Here is a 24,198-nt window from a genome sequence, read left to right on the forward strand (position 1 = left end):
AAGAATTGTACGTTAAGGTTTTGCACAATATACGGTTAACAAATTTATACCCCTCTAGATTTTGAGACATTGAAAACAATACATTTATTTCACTACTGTATTCAATATTAGGTTCTGGACTCACCTGGAAGGATGTATATTGTGCAAAACGAAATGTAATAATACATTTAAATGTAAAAATATAATTAATAAGAAATAATAAGATCTGTGTACTCTATCAAAAGTGGGAAAATGTTAAATTATAGGAAACATGGTTTGAAGAAGAGTGTGCACATATGATTTTATCTTTAGTTTATCTTTTAACTTTATTTATTTCTTCTTTTTGTTGTTAGTTGTCTCGAATATCTTAATTAATACAAGTCCCAAAGTTTGTTCTACCTTTTGTCCGTCTGCTTTAGACGTGAGAGAGAGAGAGAGAGAGAGAGAGAGAGAAAGAGAGAAAGAGAGAGAGGTGCGAGTGTGTTTGTGTTCTTTTCAATAAAGTTTCCACACAAAAAAGAAATAAGTGACCAATAATGTAAGCGCTTTCTGATGACGCCTTGGTACCTGAAATCCACCCTATTGTAGGAAGAAAGAGAGGAGTCGACCAGAGAAGAGAGTGACGGAGGGAACGAGAGAAGTAAAATATGATTCTGGCGTTGACTAAATTAGTTTAAAGTTTATAAATAGGATCTCACTCATATAGTTTTAGTTACAAGAATTGATATGAGACACCACAGTTTTAGGCATGCTGTTTGGTTGATTGAAGATATAATTAATTAGCTTTCGTTGGATTGATCTAAGTTTTGGCCCGAAGAAGTTCCCTACTGCACGGCTGATAATTGGTGCCTTCTTGATTTTGCATCACTGAAGAGAGAAAATATGGTGTCCTGGTTAATTTCCAGAAGTGTCGTGTAAGTACGAAGTCGCCCGACAGTCAACTAAACTGAGTGTCATAAACAATGACCGAAAAGTTACGTTTTAGCTTTGTAGCTAACGTGGCTAACCACATTCAGGCTACTGTATGACGGGACTGACATATTTTTGTCTTCATTTCGCAACTCGAAATGATAGTTTGTTTTTCAGCGATGTCACAAAAACGTTGTTCATTTCTTGTCGGGGACACCCATGACTTCTTTCAACTTGCTTAAAGGTCTATTGCTAATGTTACTTGGTTTATGGTTTTGATCGTCAAATTTTCCAGTAGCGTGGAGTTATGATGTACGCTGTACTCCACGCCACTGTTAGAGCTTCAGAAATGATAAGCCTTCGCAATAGCTCGTTTATTTATTTATTTTTTATAAATGGAAGTGCGATAACGTTAGGATCCCAAATATTACCAATTATATCCTGTTTTATAATCGATGTTTGAGTTGAATAGTCATACTTAACTTTTTACACATTAGCCCGATTGTTACATTGGAGGTTGTGAGGTGTTAAAGGTTTAATCAAAGGCTGGTTTTGCAATAACTAAATCATATTTATTTTTAATCCATACTCATAACGGCAAACCTTGGTTTGCAAGTAATGATTTCAGATTCATATGTATCTTTTGTACCTCTCCCTGCCCAGCCTTTTCATATTTAGGCATAACAGAGGGAAATAAATTGCAGGGGAAATTGAGGTGTACCATTTTATACCACCGCAAAAGCCAGCTCTTGGACGGCAGCAAATTATTACATCTAATTAAACAACACTCTTATCTATATGTGTGTATTTTTATTTATAACTTATAGTTTTATTTTCTTTCCTATGTCTTCATTGCTATTTATGTAGCTGATGTAGCCTCTGCCATTTTTTTGTGGAATCATGGGCAATAAGCCATACTCTGGGAGAAGATGCAGCTTTCATGGTTTTAAAGGGAATTTCAAGTCACGAAATTCTTTATTCTTGAAGCTCCAAATGAAGGACGCTCAGTCATCTATGGGTGTTCATAAAATTCCTTTTGTTTTATTATTCATTATTCATATTTTGTCAGTCTACTTACAATTTTCTCAAGTTTATTTTCCACAAATAGTGCATTTTTCATATATGCTTTACCTTTTGGCACTTCCTTAGGTAACTCTCGGTGATACTCACTTTTAAGTAAAGATAGATAAGGTTTGCACTCAGTGCTGTATTAAGTAGATTTGTATATTGTGACCATACTGTAGGACACTCTCACTGCTCAGTGAGGAAAAGCCACATGTATGGCCTGGGAGAAAGGTCAATAGAATACATCTATTAAAATGACTCAGCTGCCTGTCACTCGTTTTTCCTGTTCTGGATTTTTTTAAACTGTGCTTGAGGAGCCCAGCAGCACCTGCTCCACCTTACACATAAACTAGACCAACAAGTACTTGATACACAATTGAGACATAAATGTACACCATTATCATAGGCTGGATGTATCAAAAAATTAATATATTTTCCAATAGTACTCAATATTAAGAATGCTATACACAGTTTATTTCACACTAGTGTTTTTACTTTAATAATCAGCATTTATGATCTGAACAGACAGCTGCTGCTAATGTATTGTGCCTCACCCAAATGTTAATAGTCTAAGTTGTATCGTTTCACATGTGGCTTTCTCACAAACATGCACTATTCTCTACCTTAACAGCATAACTGACATTCTTCCCATTGCTCAGTCTGCTGAGTGTTTAGAGCTACAAGAGAAAGTGGATTGGTGGCTAAAGCTAATCATGTTCATTAGGTTTTTACTCTCTCACTCACACACCTCTTATATCACGGAGTATTTCATAGTAATGTGGGTTGTTGCTTGTTGATTATCAGTTACCTTTGCTGAGACTCTGCGCTTAACTAATCAGATGGTGTTGTGGGTGGGACTGTCAGTCTAATCCTCTTTTCCAGCACCCTGGCATAGACTTTCCCAGGGAGGCTGAGGAGGGTGATCCCCTATAGTTGGAACACACCCTCTGGTCCCCACACTTGAAAATAGGGACCACCACCCTAGTCTGCCAGTCCAAGGACACTGCCCCCAATGTCCACGCAATATTGCAGAGGCGTGTCAACCAGGACAGCCATACAACATCCAGAGCCTTAAGATACCCCGGGCGGATCTCATCCGCTCCCGGAGCTCCGCCGCCAGGCAGCTGTTTCACTACCTTGGCAACTTCCTCTCCTGAAATTGGATGGTCCACCTCCTGGTCATCTGACTCTGTTCCACCTTGAAGATACGTGTTGGTAGGATTGAGGAGCTCCTGGAAGTATTCCTTCCACCGCCGGATAATTGCCTCAGGAGACATCAGCAGCTCCCCACGCACACCTAACACAGTGTGGGCGGGTTGCCGCCTGCCGCCCCTAAGGCGCCGGACAGTTTGCCAGAATCTTCTCGGAGCAGACCGAAAGTCTTCCTCCATAGCCTCACCGAACTCCTCCCATGCCCGAGTTTTTGCCTCCGCGACTGTCGCGGCTGCAACCCGCTTAGCCAACCTGTACCGGTCAGCTGCTTCCGGAGACCCACAGAGCAGCCATGACCTGTAGGCCTCTTTCTTCAGCCTAACGGCTCCCCTCATCTCTGGTGTCCACCATCGGGTACGGGGATTACCACCACGACCAGCACCAGCGGCCTTGCAGCCACAGCTTGCTACAGCTGCCTCGAAAATGGCGGAGCGGAACATGGCCCATTCAGACTCAATGTCCCCTACTGCCCTCAGAATGCGGTTGAAGCTCTGTCAGAGGTGGGAGTTGAAGACCAGCCTGACGGGTTCCTCCACCAAGCGTTCCCAACAGACCCCCACTAAGCGTTTAAGCCTGCCATGTCCGCGAGGTGGTTCCCCCCCACCTGATCCAACTCACCACCAGGTAGTGATCAGTTGACAGCTCTGCTCCTCTCTTCACCCGAGTGTCCAAAACATATGGCCGCATATCAGCTGACACAACTATGAAGTCAATCATTGACCTATGGCCCAGGCCGTCATGGTGCCAAGAGCACCGATGAACAACCTTATGTTTGAACATAGTGTTAGTTATGGCCAAACTACGACTAGCACAGAAGTCCAATAACTGAACACCACTCTGGTTCTGATTGGGCAGACCGTTCCTCCCAATCACGCCCTTCCAGGTCACGCTGTCGTTGCCCACGTGAGCGTTGAAGTCTCCCAGCAGCACAATAGAGTCCCCAGTTGGGACACTGTCCAGCGTCCGTCCTAGATCCTCCAAAAAGGGTGGGTACTCTGAACTATTGTTTGGTGCATACGCAGAAACAACCGTCACAACCCGTTCCCCGACCAGAAGGCGCAGGGAAGCAACCCTTTCGCTTGACCGTGAGAACCCCAACGTCGAACTAGTGAGTCTGGGGGCAAGCAAAAAGCCCACCCCCACTCTCCGTCTCTCACCCTGAGCAACTCCAGCGTAGAAGAGTGTCCAACCCGCCTCAAGGACTTGGGTTCCTGAGCCAACGCTATGTGTGGAGATGAGGCTGACCATATCTAGTTGGTAGCGCTCAACCTCCCCCACAAGCTCCAGCTCTTTCCCCGCCAGAGAGGTGACATTCCATGTTCCAAAAGCCAATTTCCATAACCGAGGATTGGACCGCCAAGGCCCCCGCCTTGGTCCGCCGCCCATTCCACACTGCACCGGACCCTTCATGTTCCTCCTGCGGGTGAGTCCACTGGAGACGGGAGTGTCCACGTAGCTGGTTCAGGCTGGGCCCGGCCGGGCCCCATGGACGTAGGCCCGGCCACCATTTGCTCGCTATCGAGCCGCAGCCCCAGGCCTGGCTCCAGGGTGAGGCCCCGGTAAACCTCCGGGCCGGGTTCGCGGCTTCCCTTTTAGATGTACCATGATAGGTCTTGTGAACCATTCTTTGTCTGACCCTTCACCTAGGACCAATCTGCCTTGGGAGACCCTACCAGTGGCAAACTGCCCCGGACAGCATAGCTCCCAGGCTCATTAGGGTACGCAAACTCCTCCACCACGATAAGGTGATGGTTCACGGATGGTTTACAATAGCTCATGATTCAATTTCCCAAAAACATCATCCACCTGAACACATGAACACCACAAAGACATACATAAGTAAAACAATAACACATGATAGTTTTTGCTTTAAACAAATGTAGCAAAATAGACACATGATATTGTCTTAAATGTCTTTATAGCATTCATCTTTTTAGATGGACAATGTGTCTCTTCTACATGAAAGGTTACCAGGAATCAGTCCATAGTCAAATAGTTCTTAATGCCTAATGGAACAAACATTGCGCTGTATGTTAATGGTGCAAACACATTTTGTACTGTCTTTCACACAGATAACTAACTCAAAGGTGCTCACAACACCTGACTTCAAGTGATAATACTCATTTTGAACCTGTTTGTTTTTATGAGGGAAAGCAGTGCTAACGTAAACATTTTAACATTTTGATTAATCCAAGCATTGGCGACATCTAACATTAGCCTAACGCAGTGTTTTAAATAGTATACTGCCATCATGTGGAAAGTGCCAGTAGAACAAATGGCTTTCTTAATCATGATAAATTATTAGATTATTTATGTTTTAATGACTTTGAATATTTAAAACATTTTATATTTGCAGAGAGTCGAGAATGGGTGCATAGAAATATACAGTTGGGTAGTGCATGCATTTGGGGCATATGTAATGTCAATAAGTTGGTGACAAGGATTCTAGTACTGCATATTTTTGTGAGTAGGCATACTGTTCAGACAATGTGTTGAGCAATTAGCTGGTTTCTGGTAGGCTGGGGAAGCTTGCATGAAAAGCTTCCAAGATCAAAGTGGCAATCAAATGTCTGTTTTGTTTAGAAATATTTCAAAGTGAAGCATGATGGCAACAACATGCAATGTCTGCAAAAATGGGGAATTCTGTGTGGTGGGAAGGAAAAATGTGCACATTGGGATGACATGGTTTGCCAACATTGTCTTTGTGATCCCGAATAGACAGCGTGAATTAACAAGAAATTTCAATGTAAATATAAATTGTATTAATAAGCTTTTCCATTTGTTTGCATCCATCATATTCAAGATTCGACAAGTGTTATTGTCCATCACATAGTTGCAGAGCTCAAATCATAAATGTAACAAAGACATAAAAAAGCACATTTAAACTAATGACACGTGTCTGTTTTGCTTTCTTTAAAGCAAAACAACTGCCTCTCATTGATTCCAGTGTTTGTTTTACATCGTCACTATATGTTGGAGAATGAATTTAAACTTAATTTTTAAACTTAAATCATTAACTAGCATCATTATCGCTACAAAACATCAGTGCTGTTAAACTTTTTCAAAGGAAAATGGCATATATGACTCAAGAATCTTCAATTTATGTATATTAATGTGCTTCAGAAAACTCAGACCTGCCATTTTTGCATCAGTGATGGCATGCAATTTTAATTTTACAGAATAAATATTAACAGCTGCAAGCAAGGCACTACCCTAATCCACCAAGGAATCATTTCTAAACTGTGGAAGCTGGAGCTACAGAGTGAGACTGAAATTAGGCTTACATGGAGGGTACATCCTAACAGCATCACAAGCATTTCTGATTGCCTATTTATTAAGACCCCGACACATACCAGAGTTATGGCGTAATGTAAAATGTGCATAATGGCAAAGGAACAACTTTTGAAAGGTTAAACATCAATGACCTATAGAGGGCATTCAGGACTGGCGAAATATAAGTTGGATAAGGGCAAACCAAATTAAATTGAGACACAAATAACCTTTGTATTCAAAATTCAAAAACTATTTTCAATCACTTGGTAGCATAGAGCTCAAATCAAAAATGACACAAGGGTTCTTTTTTTTGATTATTTTCTGAAGATTTTTTTTTCTGTCTTTGTGGCATATATGGTTTGAATTGTTACTATGTGACGGACAATGCTTTTTGAAAATTTAATCACCAGCTAGCAACAGCATCACTACCAAACAAATATGTCAGTGCAGTGAAGTGTCTTCTTGGTGTTGTTGTGGCATTTTGTGCAGGGTCACTAAAAGTGAAATGGTTGTCTCGGCTTAGCTGCAATATCAACGCTTTCCCAATAAATGACCTGATGATATTGATGTATGTGCATGTCATATTGTGATTTCGTCATGGAAATCCTGTCAACGGAGACTGTTCCCTGAAGTGCAGAGACTTTTACCCCATTTTTTCAAATTAACAAATCTAAAGTGTAGCTACACGATTTTTAATGGAATCGTATACTTAAAGTACATCATCCTTGGGAAATCCCACAGATTAGGGATTGTTTATGCCCCCTGTGTAGTAATATGACACAGCTTTTTTTATTCATCGTGACAGCACACTGACATGATCACGAGACCAGCAAGCTGCTCGGCTTCTGTGGAGAAATGATTCAGCAGCAGATTCTGTGCACTCTGCAGGACACAGTTACTTGTCGCAATATTGCCCACCTGGGTGTGTCTTATTATGAACTTTGAAACTTAATAGCTATAAGATCACTCAGCATTGGCTAATGCTCCCGAGTGTCTCCGACCCATTAGGATCCTGCTTTCAGTGTCAAAGCTTTCAGTGTGAAAGCAGTATGAGACGGAAGCCATCTACAATGTATGCAGCTGGAACATCTGCAAAACATTTTAAAATGACAATGATGTCCTTGATCAGATCTGCAAATAAAGACATTACGGCCGATCATACACATTACATACATTGCAAAACATATTCAGATCTGATATACAGCTGATCAGAGTGGCAGAAAGCCTAAAATGAACTACTCTTCATAGTGTCTCTTGCAACTTTCATTTTGCAGAGTTTGCATTCTGCAAATCCCAAAGCAGTGACATTTTCATGACAGGAGCGGCCTTGTTTGTGTAGTCAGGACGCTATGTTGGAACAGGACATGCGGTGATTTACACCACCATCTTCTGGCAAAGAATACTATTCAACATACAGAATTTCCCCACATAAAGATCAGGATATATTAAAACTAGAACAGCTTGTCTTCTTAACCACTTTATCTCTTTTGGGGTCACGGAATCGGGTGCACAATATGGTCAAAGGCCGGGTCCATCCCTGGATTAGTCATTAGTTCATTGCGGGGTCCTACATGACCAGACCCATGAGCTGTGGGTGTGGTACTTTCCTCAATGGCACTTTCCCCCAATACCATGCTGGGGCTCGAACCACTCCAGACCACACCAGAACAGCTGTGTTAGAAACTCTGGTTGCACTGTGGATCATTTGTTAATCTACCCATCACAAGTGAGTCATTTGCAAGTCACACTGTGAAGGTGACTGAGAATTTATTATTATTTTTTAATAAATACATTTTATCTGTGTTTTAACAAGACAACATAGATAATATCTAACGTCCTGCTGTCCATTTGCTCCATTGCAGGCTGGTGTTTGGAACGCTCTACCCTGCATACTATTCTTATAAAGCTGTTAAGACGAAAAATGTCAAAGAGTATGTAAGTACATCATATTTGGCAGACTTGCCTGGTTTTCATTCCATACAGGTGTATCATACAACATACAAAGAATTTCATTTGAAGGTGCTTGTGCTTCATTAACAACTTTATATCCAAAGTAAAATGAACCAAGATCATATTGTAATTATAATTGATATGTCTTTTGTTGTCGACACAATGCCTTATTGGTTAGTGTTATTGCCTCACAACTAAAACTGGCTTTTCTGTGTTAAGTTAGTAGGCTCCCTCCACATCTGTGACTGATTATCCATCTGACCTTGAAATTTCATTGTAAATTGTTTTTATTATTATTTTTGGTATAGTGTCATATAATAATGGCAGGAGGGGTAATATTCGGGATTTCTGACTGCATTTTTATTGTAAGACACGTGGAACAGACAGGTAGTAAATCCTCCTGTCATCCATGATGTCACATCCATTGTTTGCAAAAAGTAAAGCAATTCTTTGTATTGTGGAAAGACTTCCTGGTTACTCCACACATGCTTCAGAGCATCCGAAGCATGCAAAGCTAGAGTGAGGGCAAAAGATACTTTATAATGCCCCTCAGACTGTTTGTCATTATCTGGCTTAAATGTTAGGTATTTCCCCAATGTGAAATGTGAAGCGTTTTGAGGTACGTTTGGTTTGGGCGCGTGTCTACCAATTGAGTTTTGTCACCATCCTTTTAACACTCTTTACCTACATTGAGGCTGTCCTCCAAATTTCCTCTGTTTTAACTCGCCATCATTAGTGACACATAACACAGTCACATGTAGGTAGCTGCAGCGATTCATTTGGGAGCCATTGGGAAAAACTGCATTTGTTTGTGATAAAGCTTGTCAAATACAATGCGGAAAAAAAAATAATCAGGCATGGTCTGTGCCTTCAGTCTTTTTGATGCCATTAGAAGTGAAGGATCATCGGCAATAAGTGGACAAGGATGTTGAAGAGTTCTAAATAGTGTCAACATTATATTTTCATAAACGGAGTTCATTTGTAATTTCACTTTTTATTTAATTATTTAATGTAGCTGACTGATATACTGTGTTAATTGGTCAGGAAAATGTCACAAAAATGGGAGACTAGTAAAATATTGCAAATACAGTAGGCTGTATTTCATTTTACTGCATTATTATTACTTGGTGGTAATAATTTACTGTAATTAGTATTTTAAACTGTTTTTACAGAAAATGAATCAAACTATTTTAAGCCCTTTCTGTGTTGTTGACTTGGTCAAGTGCGCTGTGATTTAATGTAGATACTAGCTGAACATGTATTATTATTATTGATATTTATTATACATTGTTCCTATTTGTTTTTGTAGGTACGATGGATGATGTATTGGATTGTGTTTGCTCTTTATACTGTGGCAGAGACCATCACTGACCTAACACTATCATGGTAAGCTTAACACACGATGAGGTGCTATTATTATCTACACAAAATTATACTGCTTTCACTAACGCAGGCCAAACTGCCTTGGCTTAGCATTTGGACATTTTCACATTGCCAGCAATACCAGCTCTGACCTCCTGCTGAGAGTGGCTTGGCTGTTTTTTTCCCTCCCTCTCAGCTTTATTGCATCAACAACGTCATCATTACACCTATACATGCAATGAAATACTGCGAGGTAAACAATGGACAGCATGAATGTCAGCGAGGTGATGGTTAGCATTATTGTTTAGTGCTTTGCAAGTTTGCCCAATTTGCAGAGTTTACAAGCACAGTGCAGGTTAAACAATGTCCGAGCAATAATTTAGCAAATGCAGATGGAATTCATGACTAGAAAGGTTTTAATGGATGAAATTTGACGATTTTGGCGAATATATTGCTCCATTGATTGGGCTACTAAGCGAAGGAGTAAATCCCAAAGAATTTGTCTAAACACATTTTTGAAAATAAATTTACATTAGCAAATAATGTGTCTGTGTGAGTCTTGAATTCCTGAGGATGAGCAGTAAAGGATGCACAGAGAGCTGGAGAGCTCTCTGGAGCTTTAGCCAGTGCTGAGTTCATAATAAGGCCACTCTCTGTGTCATAAGGTGTTAATATAGCCATAAATAACTGCCCCGCACTATTCCAAAATCTGCCGCCATATCTCTTCTTCTCCCCAGAAACTGAGCAGTTTATGATCCTTGTCAGTTTGCTGCCATGATCTATAAAGTTACAAATTCTATTTTTATAAAGTTATATTGCTAAACAAGTTGTGACAAAATTAGAATGGGACAGGTGGGTACACCAGTGTCATTAAGTAATTCAGCAGGATGGCTTTCATATTACAGGCCACCTATGTTGTCCCCGCTAATTTTGGTTATTAATTTGGAATCTGATTTTGATTGCAAGGTCATTCGACCCAGGACGAAATGCCGCGCCAACCCTTTCACAATGCCAACAGCTATTTTTGAGCAATGTAACAGGGGTTTAATTGGGTTGCTATTGACAATTTCATAGTGTAGACACATCACATTTTTAAATGCTTGAATTGATCATATTCTACATGCTATCAGTCTGTTTTGTTTCATGTAACATGTGCCACCCAGGTTTCCTCTGTACTGTGAACTGAAGATAGCAGTTGTCATCTGGCTGCTGTCTCCATACACACGAGGAGCAAGTTTGATTTACAGGAAATGTCTACATCCTCTGCTGTCCTCCAAAGAAAGAGTGAGAACTCCTGCAAACAGAATCTACTTGTTTCTGAAGATATTAGTAAAACCATTTGTTCACAATTTCTGAATTATTTCTTCCTAAAGGAAATAGATGAGTATATTGTGCAGGCCAAAGAGAGAAGCTATGAGACCATGGTAAGCTTTGGAAAACAAGGCCTAAGCATTGCAGCCACCGCTGCTGTTTCTGCAGCTGTCAAGGCAAGTTATTGCTATATTTACAGTATATTTATCTATACTTTTTGACAGTGTGCTCTATGATTTCTATCTCTATCATTTACTAAAAATTAGAGGCCGTTCCTTTCAGATCCTTCTGAGGGGATTTTTGGCAATAGATACATTTCCTATTAACCTTCACCTGTGTTGAGACAATATTTATTCAATTTTATGAGGTGGTTTGCAGTCATGCGATTCTGATGATGTGCAAAATTCAGATAGGGAACAGGAAGTGAAGAACTATTTGGAAATGTCAGATATGATCCATATACACTAGGGATGTAACGGTATCAGTAATATCATGATAAATAATCCTCGGTCTTACCATATAACGATATAAAGAGATGGGGTTCTACACAAAAACAGTCAATGTCAGAGCTGCAAGAGAGCACAAGAATAACAAAAACTCGCCCTTGTCCCTGCACACCTTATGTCATGAAAATTACAGAGACTGAAAAAGGAAGACTTATGACAAGATGCAGCACCTGGAAACAATTTTGATTGTAACAGATGCTATATAAGTAACGTTGAATAAAACTGGCAGAGAAATTGAAATCATGGGAATTTTTAGAATTACAAAGGAGAGAAGGTAACAGAGAAACACACTGTAACACTGCCAGGCTTCCCTGACATTTCAGATATTTTTATTTACTTGAGACATTAAAACAGAAATTTGGATTTTCCAGTTTCAGACTGACCTCAAACTTTTTCTGCACTTAAAAAAAACAATTTCCACACTGAGGTGCATTCCTGCAAGTACTTTTTCCCCTTTGATTCTTCAAAGCTTGAGACACAGGAAGCTTCTGTTTAAGTTGTTCTTAAATTTTTAAAGACTTTTCCATGTCTTTATTTTTTTCTTTAATACTTGAATAATGGTATAAAAATCACACTGCATAGCTTTGAACATTAATATTGTTGACATGCTTTACAATACTGCAAGATATATCCTACCATGGGCTTGTTCTTGAGGTATTGAAATACTGTGAGATTTCTCTCCTTCATGTCCAAACAATGTTTTGTATCAAATACTCATGCAAGAAGTGACACTCAGCTAAGAAAATGCATAACTTTGCATGCCATCAGGACTTGATAACGAGCACTGCTCCTTAGAATGATGTCTCAAGAACGAGCATATTTTGACGGAGGTGGGGCAGGGTAGAATTGAATGAATAACTTAAGTAACACAAAGTCAAGTGCTGTTTTACACATTTCAAGATACAATGATTTTGTGGGTTTGTATCACATTTATTGGGCACACAGCCTTTGTTCTTTAAAAGCAGTTGTATTTGATCGGTATGTTAGCACAACCCCTACTTTTCACAAAGCATATGTGCTGCCCAGTTTCCATGAATCTGGAAACTGTATAAAAGATGGATGTAAACTTGTCAGGTGAAAGTTACTTTATTTGCAATGCCATCTAAGATCCACTAGGGCCGGGGTGGCCAACCAGTCAGAGCCTAAGAGCCACATTTTTTACTGTGTTACCGCAAAGAGCCACATCATACACATGGGCACACGTGAACATCACCTCATCCCTTCCTCACACACACAGACCCCTGCTTAGCTAGATTTATTGTAAATGTCACACACCAACATGATAATGACAGAATTTGACTTCTACAGACCACGGGCCAGTAATTTTCAACAATGAACATTGCACTGTCTCACACACACAAACTCTCAGTTCAACTAAGTCCACAAACAAAAATATAACAATTAAAAAAAAAAAATTTCTCTCTCTTACTATGCATGTTGCTTAGTGAGACTTTCCTTGCTTTGAACAATCCTCTTCAAATCTGGCTTGTATTCAGTTGCTGCCACGCGAAGCAATTCTTTCACACGGGTGTCAGTCAGAACAGATCGATGCTTTGGTTTCACGTGTTTCAGGGTAGAAAACACAGACTCGCAGACGTATGTTGACCCAAATATTGACAGTATCTTAAGCGCAGCACATTTGACATTGAGGTATTTTTCCATTGGCACACTTTTCCAGAACTCAATGGCCCCTTCCCTTAAAGCAGGTTTCAGTTGGTCCTCCTCACAAAGATCGATAATCTGCAACTCAGCTGCAGCCTCACCTGTGACTAGCGGGGCTTTCAAACAGTGCGGCTCCACATTAAAAGGGGCAACGAAGAATGCAATCTGTGGCCTTTTCAGTTGTAGATCGCGGAACCGAGTCACGAAGCTTTCGTGCAGGTTTTCTCGTTTGGCTGTGCATTTTTTCCTGCCATTTTGAAGGCGAACTTGACATTAATTGTCTACTCAAAAGATCGTGTCCCTACTGAGAAACTTTGTAGTATTTTCATCTAACGCGCATGTGCGTTTGGCGAAAGCATCGTATTGAACTTAAGCGAAGCGAACGCGCACATTAAAAAAACACAAACCCAAACTTTGATATGAACGTTAGAGCCGCATGAAACCAGGCAAAGAGCCGCATGCGGCTCGGGAGCCGCGGGTTGGCCAGGCCTGTACTAGGGGCTGGCTCTAAAAAGACCTGACTCTAAACCACTCACATTTATTTCAATCAATCAATCAATCAATCAATCAATCAATCAATCTTTATTTATATAGCGTCTTATACAATCAAAATTGTTTCAAGGCGCTTTCCAGAATCCCAGGGCCTGACCCCAGACAAGCAACAGTGGCAAGGAAAAACTCCCCTTTAACAGGAAGAAACCTTGAGCAGGACCAGGCTCATGTAGGGGGACCCTCCTGCTGATGGCCGGCTGGGTAAAGAGAGAGGAGAAGGGGGAGGACAGGTAGAGGATAGGATAGGTAGGAGAGGAGAGGAGAGGGGGAGAGGAGAGGAGAAGTAGAGTGAAGGGGAGGTAGAGGAGAGGAGAAGGAGGAGGAGGGGAAAGAGGAGAGGAAAGAAGAGGAGAGGGAGAGGAAGAGGAGAGGAGAGGAGAGGAGAGGAGAGGAGAGGAGAGGAGAGGAGAGGAGAGGAGAGGAGAGGAGAGGAGAGGAGAGGAGAGGAGAGGAGAGGAGAGGAGAGCAGAGCATGACCCAGTGGAGTGACAGAGGCCTGTCAGGTGATCATGTTTCCGGACCCCGGCAGCCTTGGCCTATAACAGCATAACTAAGATGTGACCTAACGATTAGACGACCCCCTAAGTATGATAATTTGTCTGTCTATGATAGTAACTAGAACTACTGAATTAGTAACAATAAGCTTTTTCAAAGAGGTAGGTTTTGAGTCTGATCTTAAAAGTAGCGATGGAGTCAACCTCCCGTACCTGGACAGGGAGCTGGTTCCATAGCAGGGGGGCCTGGTAGCTAAATGCTCGGCCCCCCATTCTACTCCTGGAAACTCTGGGAACCACAAGTAGACCAGCATTCTGAGAGCGGAGCGGTCTATTGGGCTGATAAGGTATCACTAGCTGCTCCAGGTAGGATGGAGCTAGGCCTCTGAGGACCTTGTAGGTCAAAAGAAGGGTTTTAAAAATTATTCTAAATTTGACGGGCAGCCAATGAAGCGACGCCAGTACAGGAGTAATGTGATCTCTTTTGTCAATACCTGTCAGAACTCTGGCTGCAGCATTTTGGATCAACTGGAGGCTTCTTAAAGAGTTGTTTGGACAAGAGTTGTTTCAAACATGTTTTCGCAACACAAAATGTCAACAGCTAAATTCATCATCATAAAATATGATCTGGTGGTCCATGTGAAATTATTTCCATAATTAATTAGATCATAATCCTTAAATACTGCATTTCATTGACATGCCTGACATACAATGATTAACCGTTGAGCTTGACAGCTACTGAGCAAGACAGATGGGCATTCGCCTCTGTTTGCAGGCTAGACTTATCCTCCTTTTGTCTTTTTTGTCTCTGTGATGGAGTTTTTTTTATTCTTAAATCATTCTGCCATTTCTTATTAAATACATTTTGGTTTCTAGCATTCCATTATGACCTTGTTCTTCAGTGAACTGTACTAACAGAGCCTAAAGTGCTTGTATTTTTGTTTTTGTATGTAAACGTTCACTTTGATTTTAGATGACATATCCAGTTGTGTTGTTATGTGTGACTATGCTTATGCAATTTTACACAGCTATTTCTATTTGTTCTACATTTCACACCTTGTAGGGGAAAGACAAGTCTTATCGAGGCAAATGATTTCAAACCATACCTTAGTGTTTCCTAGGAAATTTTAGTGTTGTTGAAAAGCAGCCAGGAAATGCTTTGCTCCTTCTGCTTGTTGTCCAACTCACACGGAAGATGACATTTGTGCTTTAAAATTAAGCCACTATATTTTTTTAGATAAAAAACCATGTTGAATTATTTAGATTTTAATTTTTGTCTCTTCTGACTTATCTAAATGCTAATCATCTTTCTCTGCTGATATCCTTTTTTCATTAGAGTTTTTGACAGCTGATTTGTCAACAGACTACTGTGTGAGGTAAAAAGTGTCAGAAGCATAAACAGATCATCCCCATTTCATTTCATGCAGCATTTTTTTCCTTTTTTACATCATGTTTTCACTTTCATTTTTTGTGAGAAGTTGGGATTTTTATTGGTACACCTTTTTTACTTGTAAATCCAGACAGTATGGAATAAAGACAGAATCAAGTCAAATCAATCTTTATTTATATAGCATCTGTTAAAATCAAAGTTGTTTCTAGCCGCTTTACAGAATCCCAGGCATAACTAAGATGTTAACCTAATAATTAGACGACCCCCTAAGTATGATAATTTGTCTGTCTAGGATAGTAACTGCAACTAGTGGTAATACGCTTTTTCAAAGAGGAAGGTTTTAAGTCTAATCTTAAAATTAGAGATGGAGTCAGCCTCCCGTACCTGGACAGGGAGCTGGTTCCACAGCAGGAGAGCCTGATAGCTAAATGCTCGACCTCCCCCCCCCCCCCCCCCCCCCCCCCCCCCTTCCTAAATTTAATGGCAAGCCAATGAAGAGACGCCAGTACAGAAGTTATATGATCAGAAGAACCTAAACTTCTGAAAATCCAAATTAAAATCAGAGGTTATCTCAGTAATTATCTCTGTTTGAATTTTACTATAATATACAATCACAGAATCCATACAATCTAACTTCAAAACAGTAAATCTATCATTTTGTGTTCTGTTTCTTTTTTGTGCCTTCCTCCATGTATGGAAGATGATGTTTTTGAGTTAAATGTTTCAAATATTTTTTTCTATCCCATTGAATGATTGGCTGGGAGAATTGACCAAATTAGCCAAATATTAACAGTTGATTTTTCAGATGAAAAATAGGGACGGACTTTTTGTGATAATATGGGACCCCTACATAGAGTTTGTACAGGGTTTTGACTATGGAAGCATGTCAGAGGATTCTTATGTGAACAATAAATCATTTTCTTTGAGAAAGAGGGTGGATAACAAATTCAGTTATGACTGTTAGAGTGTTTTGTTGTCTTCTTCTCATGTCAAGTTTTGTTGTGATGTGGTTATTCATCATTGTACTGTATGTCGGTCCTATTGTATTTTTAAAAAGTAAAAAAAGAAAAAATATAGAAAGATCTAGGCAGTTGGGATTTTTGTGCTCTTTCTTTGAGGTTTTGAAAAGCTGTTTTGTACCACTTACATATTGCAGGGTCAGGGTGCCATAACAGAAAAGCTTCGTAGCCTGAGTATGCACGACCTCACACAAATAAACCAGCAGGATGATAGGGGAGGAAACCAGTTCTTTCACTTCAGTTCACACTCAGCCAGCCCTGCAGTTCGGAGGTCTCAAAACGCTGATTCTGCTGCTGAAGATGGTATGTCCGTGAACACACAAACACAGATTACGAGGTACACTCACACTGGGGCCGTTTCTTGCATTACTAATAACAAATACTACGGTGCCAGATTTCAAAATCCTTTTCTTTGAGATCACTTCATTATTAACTTCAGCATCAACTTCAGATTAGTTGATCTAGCCTATCCCAGGTTTTCTAACAAATCTCTCTAACTAAAATTTTTATTTGTGTCATAGTTACAGCACCCTGGCTTTTGGACGTGTCATGAAACAGTCTGGATTAGTTTAATGCTGATATATCTGTGTTTTCATATTTTAGAGTACTTTTATGACAATGGGGAAAGGACCGATGAGGACGCTGACCCAACCTTCTCTGAAGATGAAGCTTTGACTCAGAGAGGACTCAGACGATCGCAGAGTGTCAAGATCACCAGATCCAGAGTTCGCAAAGATGTAAGACTTCCATCACTGACTCATACTTCAATCACTGACTCATTTTCATTTTCTGACTCACAATCACTTGACATATTTTATATTGCATGAACAGTATATAAACTTATTAAACTTATTTTGTCTGCAGGCTCGTTATGGATCATTGAAGATAAAAGGCAAGAAGAGATCAGCACTGAGCTCCGTAAACTATGGAATGTGATCAGTCACAGACACACACTTCCTAAAACACACATTCACAGAGGAGTGTGTTGATTGGATGTGATTTCAGCATCTTTTACAGCTGTGAATTTTCATCCTGATTAACACTTACTCATTATTGATTCCTTTCTTATATTTGTTACTATATCATTAGAACTAGTGTGGTTATATTTTTTTTAATTTAATTTTTAATTTAGATTCAACATTTGTTTTTGTTTCTTTTTATATCAGTTTATGGTACTCCTTTCTAATATGGCATTCTTTATAAAGAATTTCCTAACAAAAGTAAATTGGAGGGTGTGAGATAATGGCAGAAGAAATTTCGAGGCTGTGGAAAAAAAAATTCCAACGCTACAGCAATACCAGCAATTTCAGAGGATTTTATGGAATTCTTCTGCCATTGATAGTGAAAATATTAATTTATATAGATGCATCCCAAATAAACAGAATATTTTATATATGTGAAAAATATTCAAATAAAATATTTTTCAAATGTTTGTACATTATCACAATAGTGACTAGGAAAGCAAAATAAATTTCAGGTAAAATCAGCTATTATACTGAAAATTAAACAAACTTCAACTGGTGCAAAAGACCTATCTCATGAAGGTCCTGCATAATTTTATTATATTTGTATTCTATCTGGTTGTAAATTTATTGCTAATCTTACTGAAGATTATGTTTTTTTTACTTATAAAATGAAAGATGATCTTTTGTATTGTAAAACCTGGTTTTGCACATATGCCTCCTAAGACATTTTTGTCAATGCTGTATTGCTTTTCATCTCACGGGTTATTTATCATTAAAAAAAAAATCCATATCGGAAAGTATTTTTTTGGATAACAGCAGACCCAGCTAAACATCTGAAGTTTATGGAATTGTCATAAATATGATATGTTACTTTTAACACTTAGTGTGGGTGTGTGGACATGTTTGCATTCATTTTAAACCTGATTGTACATATTCTTGTTGAGGCACTTGCAGTGAGCAGCAACTTTGATCTTAGAAGCCATGTTGGCATGGTAGGAATATTATTTCCATATGGAAATATGGCATGGCATAGTCAACATGGGAGCTTCAACAAATGAGCCTGAAAGTAAAACCAAAACAAGTCAATCAATGGTAACGAAAGGATTTTCAGTAACTACCAAAGCTTTGTTTCTGCTGCTTTTTAAACTATTTTGGGGGAATGTGGTGTGTTAATTATTGCAGTACAAGTATAGTAAATATATTATTTTAAAGACAAAGTTGTGTTTTTTTTCTCCTTGCAAGTCCAGAAGAATAGTCAGTCTGATCGGCTTTACATGTTCATTCAGAAATTCTAGCCATACATTTTTTTTAGCAGATGTTATGGACTGAAGACATAAATTCATTCTCCAAGGGTCCTCATTAAGATTTAACAGCAAATTTAGATCTCAACATCTTTGAAGATTTAATCAGTTCCTTCAAGCTTTCCTCTTTGGAAATGGTGTCAGCACCGTGTTTGCCAACATGAATATTCCTTAATAGCCCTAAAAAACTGGGAAGAAACTCCCACAAATTTAGTTAAGATGTGGTACAGAAATTCGATCTCCAAAGAACAATTTTTTATTATTTTCAAAACTTGCTCACATACATAAAAACAAATTGATGCAAACATATATTAATGAGCAGTTCTGTTTGAATCACCTGACCTGTCTGTATTAGAGTGGCCAGTGTGGACAGTTAGACCTGCACTTACCTGTGAGGTTCTCACCTCGATTTTTTTTAAGTTTATACAAATTGTCTTAATTGGTTACCCTTATAGTAATTGTCTTATTTCATACTGTAATGTGAATTTTCATTCATGTTTTATATCTAATACTAATATGCTAAAATAAAAGGAACAAATGACATTCAACATTAAAGACTATACTGTAAATGCAATTACAGAAACAGCCACATTGTTCTTAGATTCATGGGTCTCTTTCCATGTAGTATTAAGTGAACTGCTAAGACTCATTTTAACATGCTTTACTTGTTGCTCTCTTGATTAACACAATCACGGCTCCATAAATGACCTTATTCATATAATTTTTGACCTTAGAACATACTTTCTGTGTCATGGACTCACTAATCCTTTATATTGTTGCACTTTTATACACGTCTGTCTATATGTTCACAGATATATTGTGTGTATGTGTATGCAAGAGAAAGAGAAAGAGAAATCACATTTTATCTCTATCCAACAGCTCCTGCAATTCGTTCTCTATATCCTCTGGTAGCTCCAGGGGTGGCAAGTCATACATATATAGATCCTCTTGTGCCGGCATCTCCAGTGGAGGCAGCTGTGGAATGGCAATCTCACTTCCCACTTTTCCTGTGCTTCTTCTTTCCTGTACAGCAGCTGCCTGTGGGAGCACCCAGAGCTCTGAACGTTCCACAAAGTCTGCAGACTCAGAGCGCAGGCGAGCATTTTCTGCCACCAGCCTCTTCTTGTCAGCTGTTAGCCGCTGGTTTTCATCCATGAGGTGGTCAACAAGGCGCCGCAGATCCTCAATGGTGGTCTGTTGCTCCTCCAGACGAGTTTTGTCATCTTTAGTGGTCCTGGATCCTGAGAGGGGTGGAGTCAAAGGGTGTGCCGCTCTTGTCTGCCGTCTCTGAATTTGGTAGAGCAGAGTGTCAAATTCTCTTTCCTTGACTCCTCCATGCATTGATGAATGGGTTTGGCTAAGGAGGGCTGGGGTGTTGGATGTTTGGGCTACACTCGCTTGAGCCTTTGTAGCCTCCCGACGAGCCTCTCTCTTCAAACGTTCTTGGATAAGTTTTTGCTGTTTGATGTGACTATCTCTCTGCAGCTCCATGGACAGACAAGCCTATGAGAACACGGATGTTAACATACATGATTGAAAACACCAAAACCATGAAACGACCTGGGCAACTGTCCTCACCAGAAGACAGTAGACAGACATAACCTGTATGAAAATCAAAGACATTTCTTACCTGGTCAAATTTTGATGTCTTCATAGCCTCTGTCAAAAGGTCTGGACAACAAAAACAACAGCCAAACATAAATGTCCAGAGGCAACCAGTGAAAATCATTCATCAATACATTACCTTACAGACATGCAATTTCATATTTCTGACAATTCTATTAAAAATAGTGATGCTATGACTCAATAAATATACGAATGTGTTCATAGATTTTTTGAGCTCTCTGTCCGGCGTGGCATCAGGCACCTGATCCATTCTTGCTACTGACAAACGATGAAATAGTAATGACAATTATATTACCGTAGCATCAGTTAAGAAGTGTGTATATTAAGTATGATTTGATTATCTTGGATCAATGTTGCATTTGAACCAAAACAATACAATCAATAAGTGAACAAAAAGGTGGGCATATCAGTTGATTATAATGGAGCACAAGCACATACTGCAAGCATATAAAGATCACAAGCATATACAGATGCACAAGTGGTGACTTTTCTTGCATGGTACAAACGTGAAACTTGTTTATAAATTAACTTTAGATTTCTATCCTATTATGCCAATAAATGTGTACAAAACATTTAAAATTCTCTATCATGCTTACATTCTCAAAAGAAGCAATTTAACACAACCTCAGAAGACACTTTAGGGGCTTTTGATGGAGGACGGCCCAGACAAGTGGTCTGGGCTGGTAACAGAACCCACCAAATGCACTGGCTTAAACCAACAAGGAACTTGTGAAGAACTTCTCTTCTCCCTTAAGTGTGCTGTCATAAGGGAGAGGTGAACAGTGTATCATGCTGCAAAAAACGAAACAAGCAGAGCTCCAATGGCACGAATGACCATGGTAAAGAATGTTGGACGGGAGACGGAATCCATAACATCACCAAAATTTATAGAGATCTTCCTTGGCCTAATAGCAACAATTCCTGAAAAATTTCATTAAAATCCATTCATACTTTTTTGAGATATTTCATCAACAGTCAAACAAGCAAAAGCCAGCTGTCACCTATTGGCAGAGGTAATTATAAAACTTGCTTATCAAATGATAACAGCACAACTTTCCAAATGGTGCAAAAAGGACAAACTCAGAGAAGCAGCGAGCTAAAAACCCAGGGATACAGCACAGATAGAGCTAGGAAAATGGATAGAGATGGAAACATAAATCAACATGTTAGGAAAAAGTCAATTAAAGTGGTTAGGGAAAACCTTACTGGAAAGTTATTGGCAAATGCACGTACAGACAGTAGGACTTCAACATGGTAAATGACACAATTATAAATTCTATATGAGGTAAATGAAAGTAACAGACGACAAATATAACAAATTAGGGCTGCATGAAATAACAAACTAAGAATAGTCCTTAAAGTGCAGTGTTTTCTTTTTGGAATCAGCCAAATCGTGGATAATGAACAGTATACTAATTTTAATTTTACACCAAAAATGGGAGTGTAACTGGTGGAACTCCGCGTTGTGTTTTAATGAGACTCTCGTGTCCAGGATTATCTTTTTATTCTCTCCCACAAGAGTATATTGCAAAAGGGGCCAATACAACTAGTTACATACCTGACAGCAACAAATAAAAATACGAATAAACAGTTAACAGCCCGCTTCTGTTCCTAGACACACACAAGGCGGGAAGACAGACATACATTAGCGAAACTCGTCATGGCAAGTAAGCTAACGGTCGAAACTGTTTAAACTTCATATTTAAGTGCTGGTATGTTCTATTGTATTTATAACATGAATAAACAAACACATTAAACAATCAATTAGAATACATAAATGTATGAACAGAGAACCAAACGTAACTAATCCAAATTGATGTGATGGAAAATGAGACACCCACCTCTCCCACAAGAGTATATTGCAAAAGGGGAGAGGCGGAAGGATCACCATCACTTTTATAGGGGACACACAGAAGAAGAAATGCAGGACACCGGAAATTCTGTGTGGACCATATTTTGTGAAATTAAACGCCCCATAACATATCATGACACAAAGGCCCTGTTACAGGAGCTTTTGTTGGACACACCAATCATCTAAACAAAATCAATATGGAGTCATTTAAGCCATTCTCAAGCCAAAAGAACCCCTCACATTTGCTCATATGTTTGGACCATAAAACAATCTATTATGTATTTAATAAAAGTTTTAATAAAATTCCAAAATGTACCTGCTGCTTTTCCGTGACATAAAATGGCCTCTTCATATTTTCCAGCTGCCAACAGTCGATCTGCCTTCCTACAATGTTGATGAGCCTGCAGACACACAGAATAGCCCCTTATTTTGCAACATAGAAACAGGTCCTCAGCTAATTTGCACAATTTCTAAAAATATCAATATTAGGCACCCAATACATCACGAATAATTAATAATAATTTGAGGACAAACCTTTCCGAATATTTTTCCTTATGTGCTCTCAAAGTCGCATTGTTAAATAACCTAAAAGTTAACATACTAAACCAGCTGAGGTCCTGCATGACAACAAATTATTCGGAAATGTAACGTATTAACAATAGAATTACACCTGAATTACGCTCATAGAAACGTTGACTTTCCGTCCAAGAAAAACAGGAAGCCGGACCAAACAGGAGAGTAGGAACTGATACTCCATTTGAGATGTGGCTAACTAAATGCAGCTAATCTAGACGAGCCACGTAGAGGAGCGTTAGCTTGTTACTGCAACAGTAGCGACCAAACTAACCAGATTGAGCGGACTATCCACCACCTCCATTGTGTCGATTCTTTTATTGCATGAAAGCTCTTTCTGTCCCTTCTGGACGGTCATTCGCACAGCGATCAAATGATAATACACGAAAACTAAGAATCTTGTGTAAATTACAGTCGGGAAGACGCAGCCGCTTCCACAAGGCAGATACAAGAGTAGCACAGTCAATGCGTCATGACGTCATCGGAGCGAAACGTTCTCTTATTTTTTTGACTGCTTCCTCTTCTTCTTTTGGTTTTAACGGCAGTTGTCACCCATATTGTTTCACGATCGCCACCCTCTGCTCCTCTATCTCACGTTTCCATCGTTATATTCTTTTCACTTGTCCAGTACAGGTCAGAACTTTAAAATTTCGTTTCTCCCGCCTGAACTCTCCAGGCAACTCCAAATTCTCATCCCCATCCACCATTTCCATTTTTCTCAGTCCATCCATCATCAACTTCCTTCCCTCACTATACTGCCTGCATATTAAAAGCATGTGTTCTCTCATTTCTGGTTCATGACAATACTCACAAAACCCACTTGGATGTTTATAATATATATATATGTATATATATAATGTACTGTTTAAGTTGCTCTGCCCATCTCCCAACCTTGTTATTATAACCTGCTCTTTCCTGCTATTTGTCCTTCTCTTCGTTGAGTTGACCCTCTTCTGTACTGACTTCTGCTTCACAGTTTTGTTGCCACTGCTGATTTTCTTTTCTACATAATATTCTTGCCTTCTGACTTTGACAATTTCATTTCTTTCAACAGTGCTGCTCTTCACTGCTTCCTTTGCCACCCAATCTGCCCTCTAATTCCCCAAGATCCCCCCTGAGCTGGGGGTTCATAAAAACACAACATAAAGCCCCTTCCCTACATGTTTCCCTCTATTTATTACTAATGTTGATGACTTT

General features: G+C 39.5%; 2 protein-coding genes across 4 annotated transcripts; one reads left to right on the top strand and one right to left on the bottom strand.

The window, feature by feature from the left end:
- Nucleotides 1-559: 559 nt before the first annotated feature.
- Nucleotides 560-18,866, top strand: reep3b (receptor accessory protein 3b). 2 transcript variants are annotated; one of them, XM_003977940.3, is made up of 8 exons: nt 560-893; nt 8,301-8,373; nt 9,698-9,774; nt 10,914-11,034; nt 11,124-11,237; nt 16,822-16,987; nt 17,288-17,421; nt 17,549-18,866. In XM_003977940.3, exons 1-8 carry the CDS (start codon nt 862-864, stop codon nt 17,618-17,620), a joined length of 789 nt encoding a protein of 262 aa, XP_003977989.1. In that variant the 5' UTR covers nt 560-861; the 3' UTR covers nt 17,621-18,866. The 2 variants fall into 2 exon arrangements, with proteins under 2 accessions (XP_003977989.1, XP_029694792.1); XM_029838932.1 differs by lacking the exon at nt 560-893 and adding an exon at nt 4,847-8,164.
- Nucleotides 18,867-19,190: 324 nt separating this feature from the next.
- On the bottom strand, nt 19,191-23,714 carry nrbf2b (nuclear receptor binding factor 2b). 2 transcript variants are annotated; one of them, XM_003977941.3, is made up of 4 exons: nt 23,276-23,714; nt 22,745-22,829; nt 20,581-20,621; nt 19,191-20,453 (listed from the first exon to the last, which is right to left on the bottom strand). In XM_003977941.3, exons 1-4 carry the CDS (start codon nt 23,357-23,359, stop codon nt 19,806-19,808), a joined length of 858 nt encoding a protein of 285 aa, XP_003977990.2. In that variant the 5' UTR covers nt 23,360-23,714; the 3' UTR covers nt 19,191-19,805. The 2 variants fall into 2 exon arrangements, with proteins under 2 accessions (XP_003977990.2, XP_011617500.1); XM_011619198.2 differs by lacking the exon at nt 23,276-23,714 and adding an exon at nt 23,099-23,260.
- Between the last annotated feature and the right edge of the window lie 484 nt (nt 23,715-24,198).

Source organism: Takifugu rubripes, chromosome 1 (genome assembly GCF_901000725.2).
Source record: "Takifugu rubripes chromosome 1, fTakRub1.2, whole genome shotgun sequence".
In the NCBI taxonomy this organism is placed as follows: Eukaryota; Metazoa; Chordata; class Actinopteri; order Tetraodontiformes; family Tetraodontidae; genus Takifugu; species Takifugu rubripes.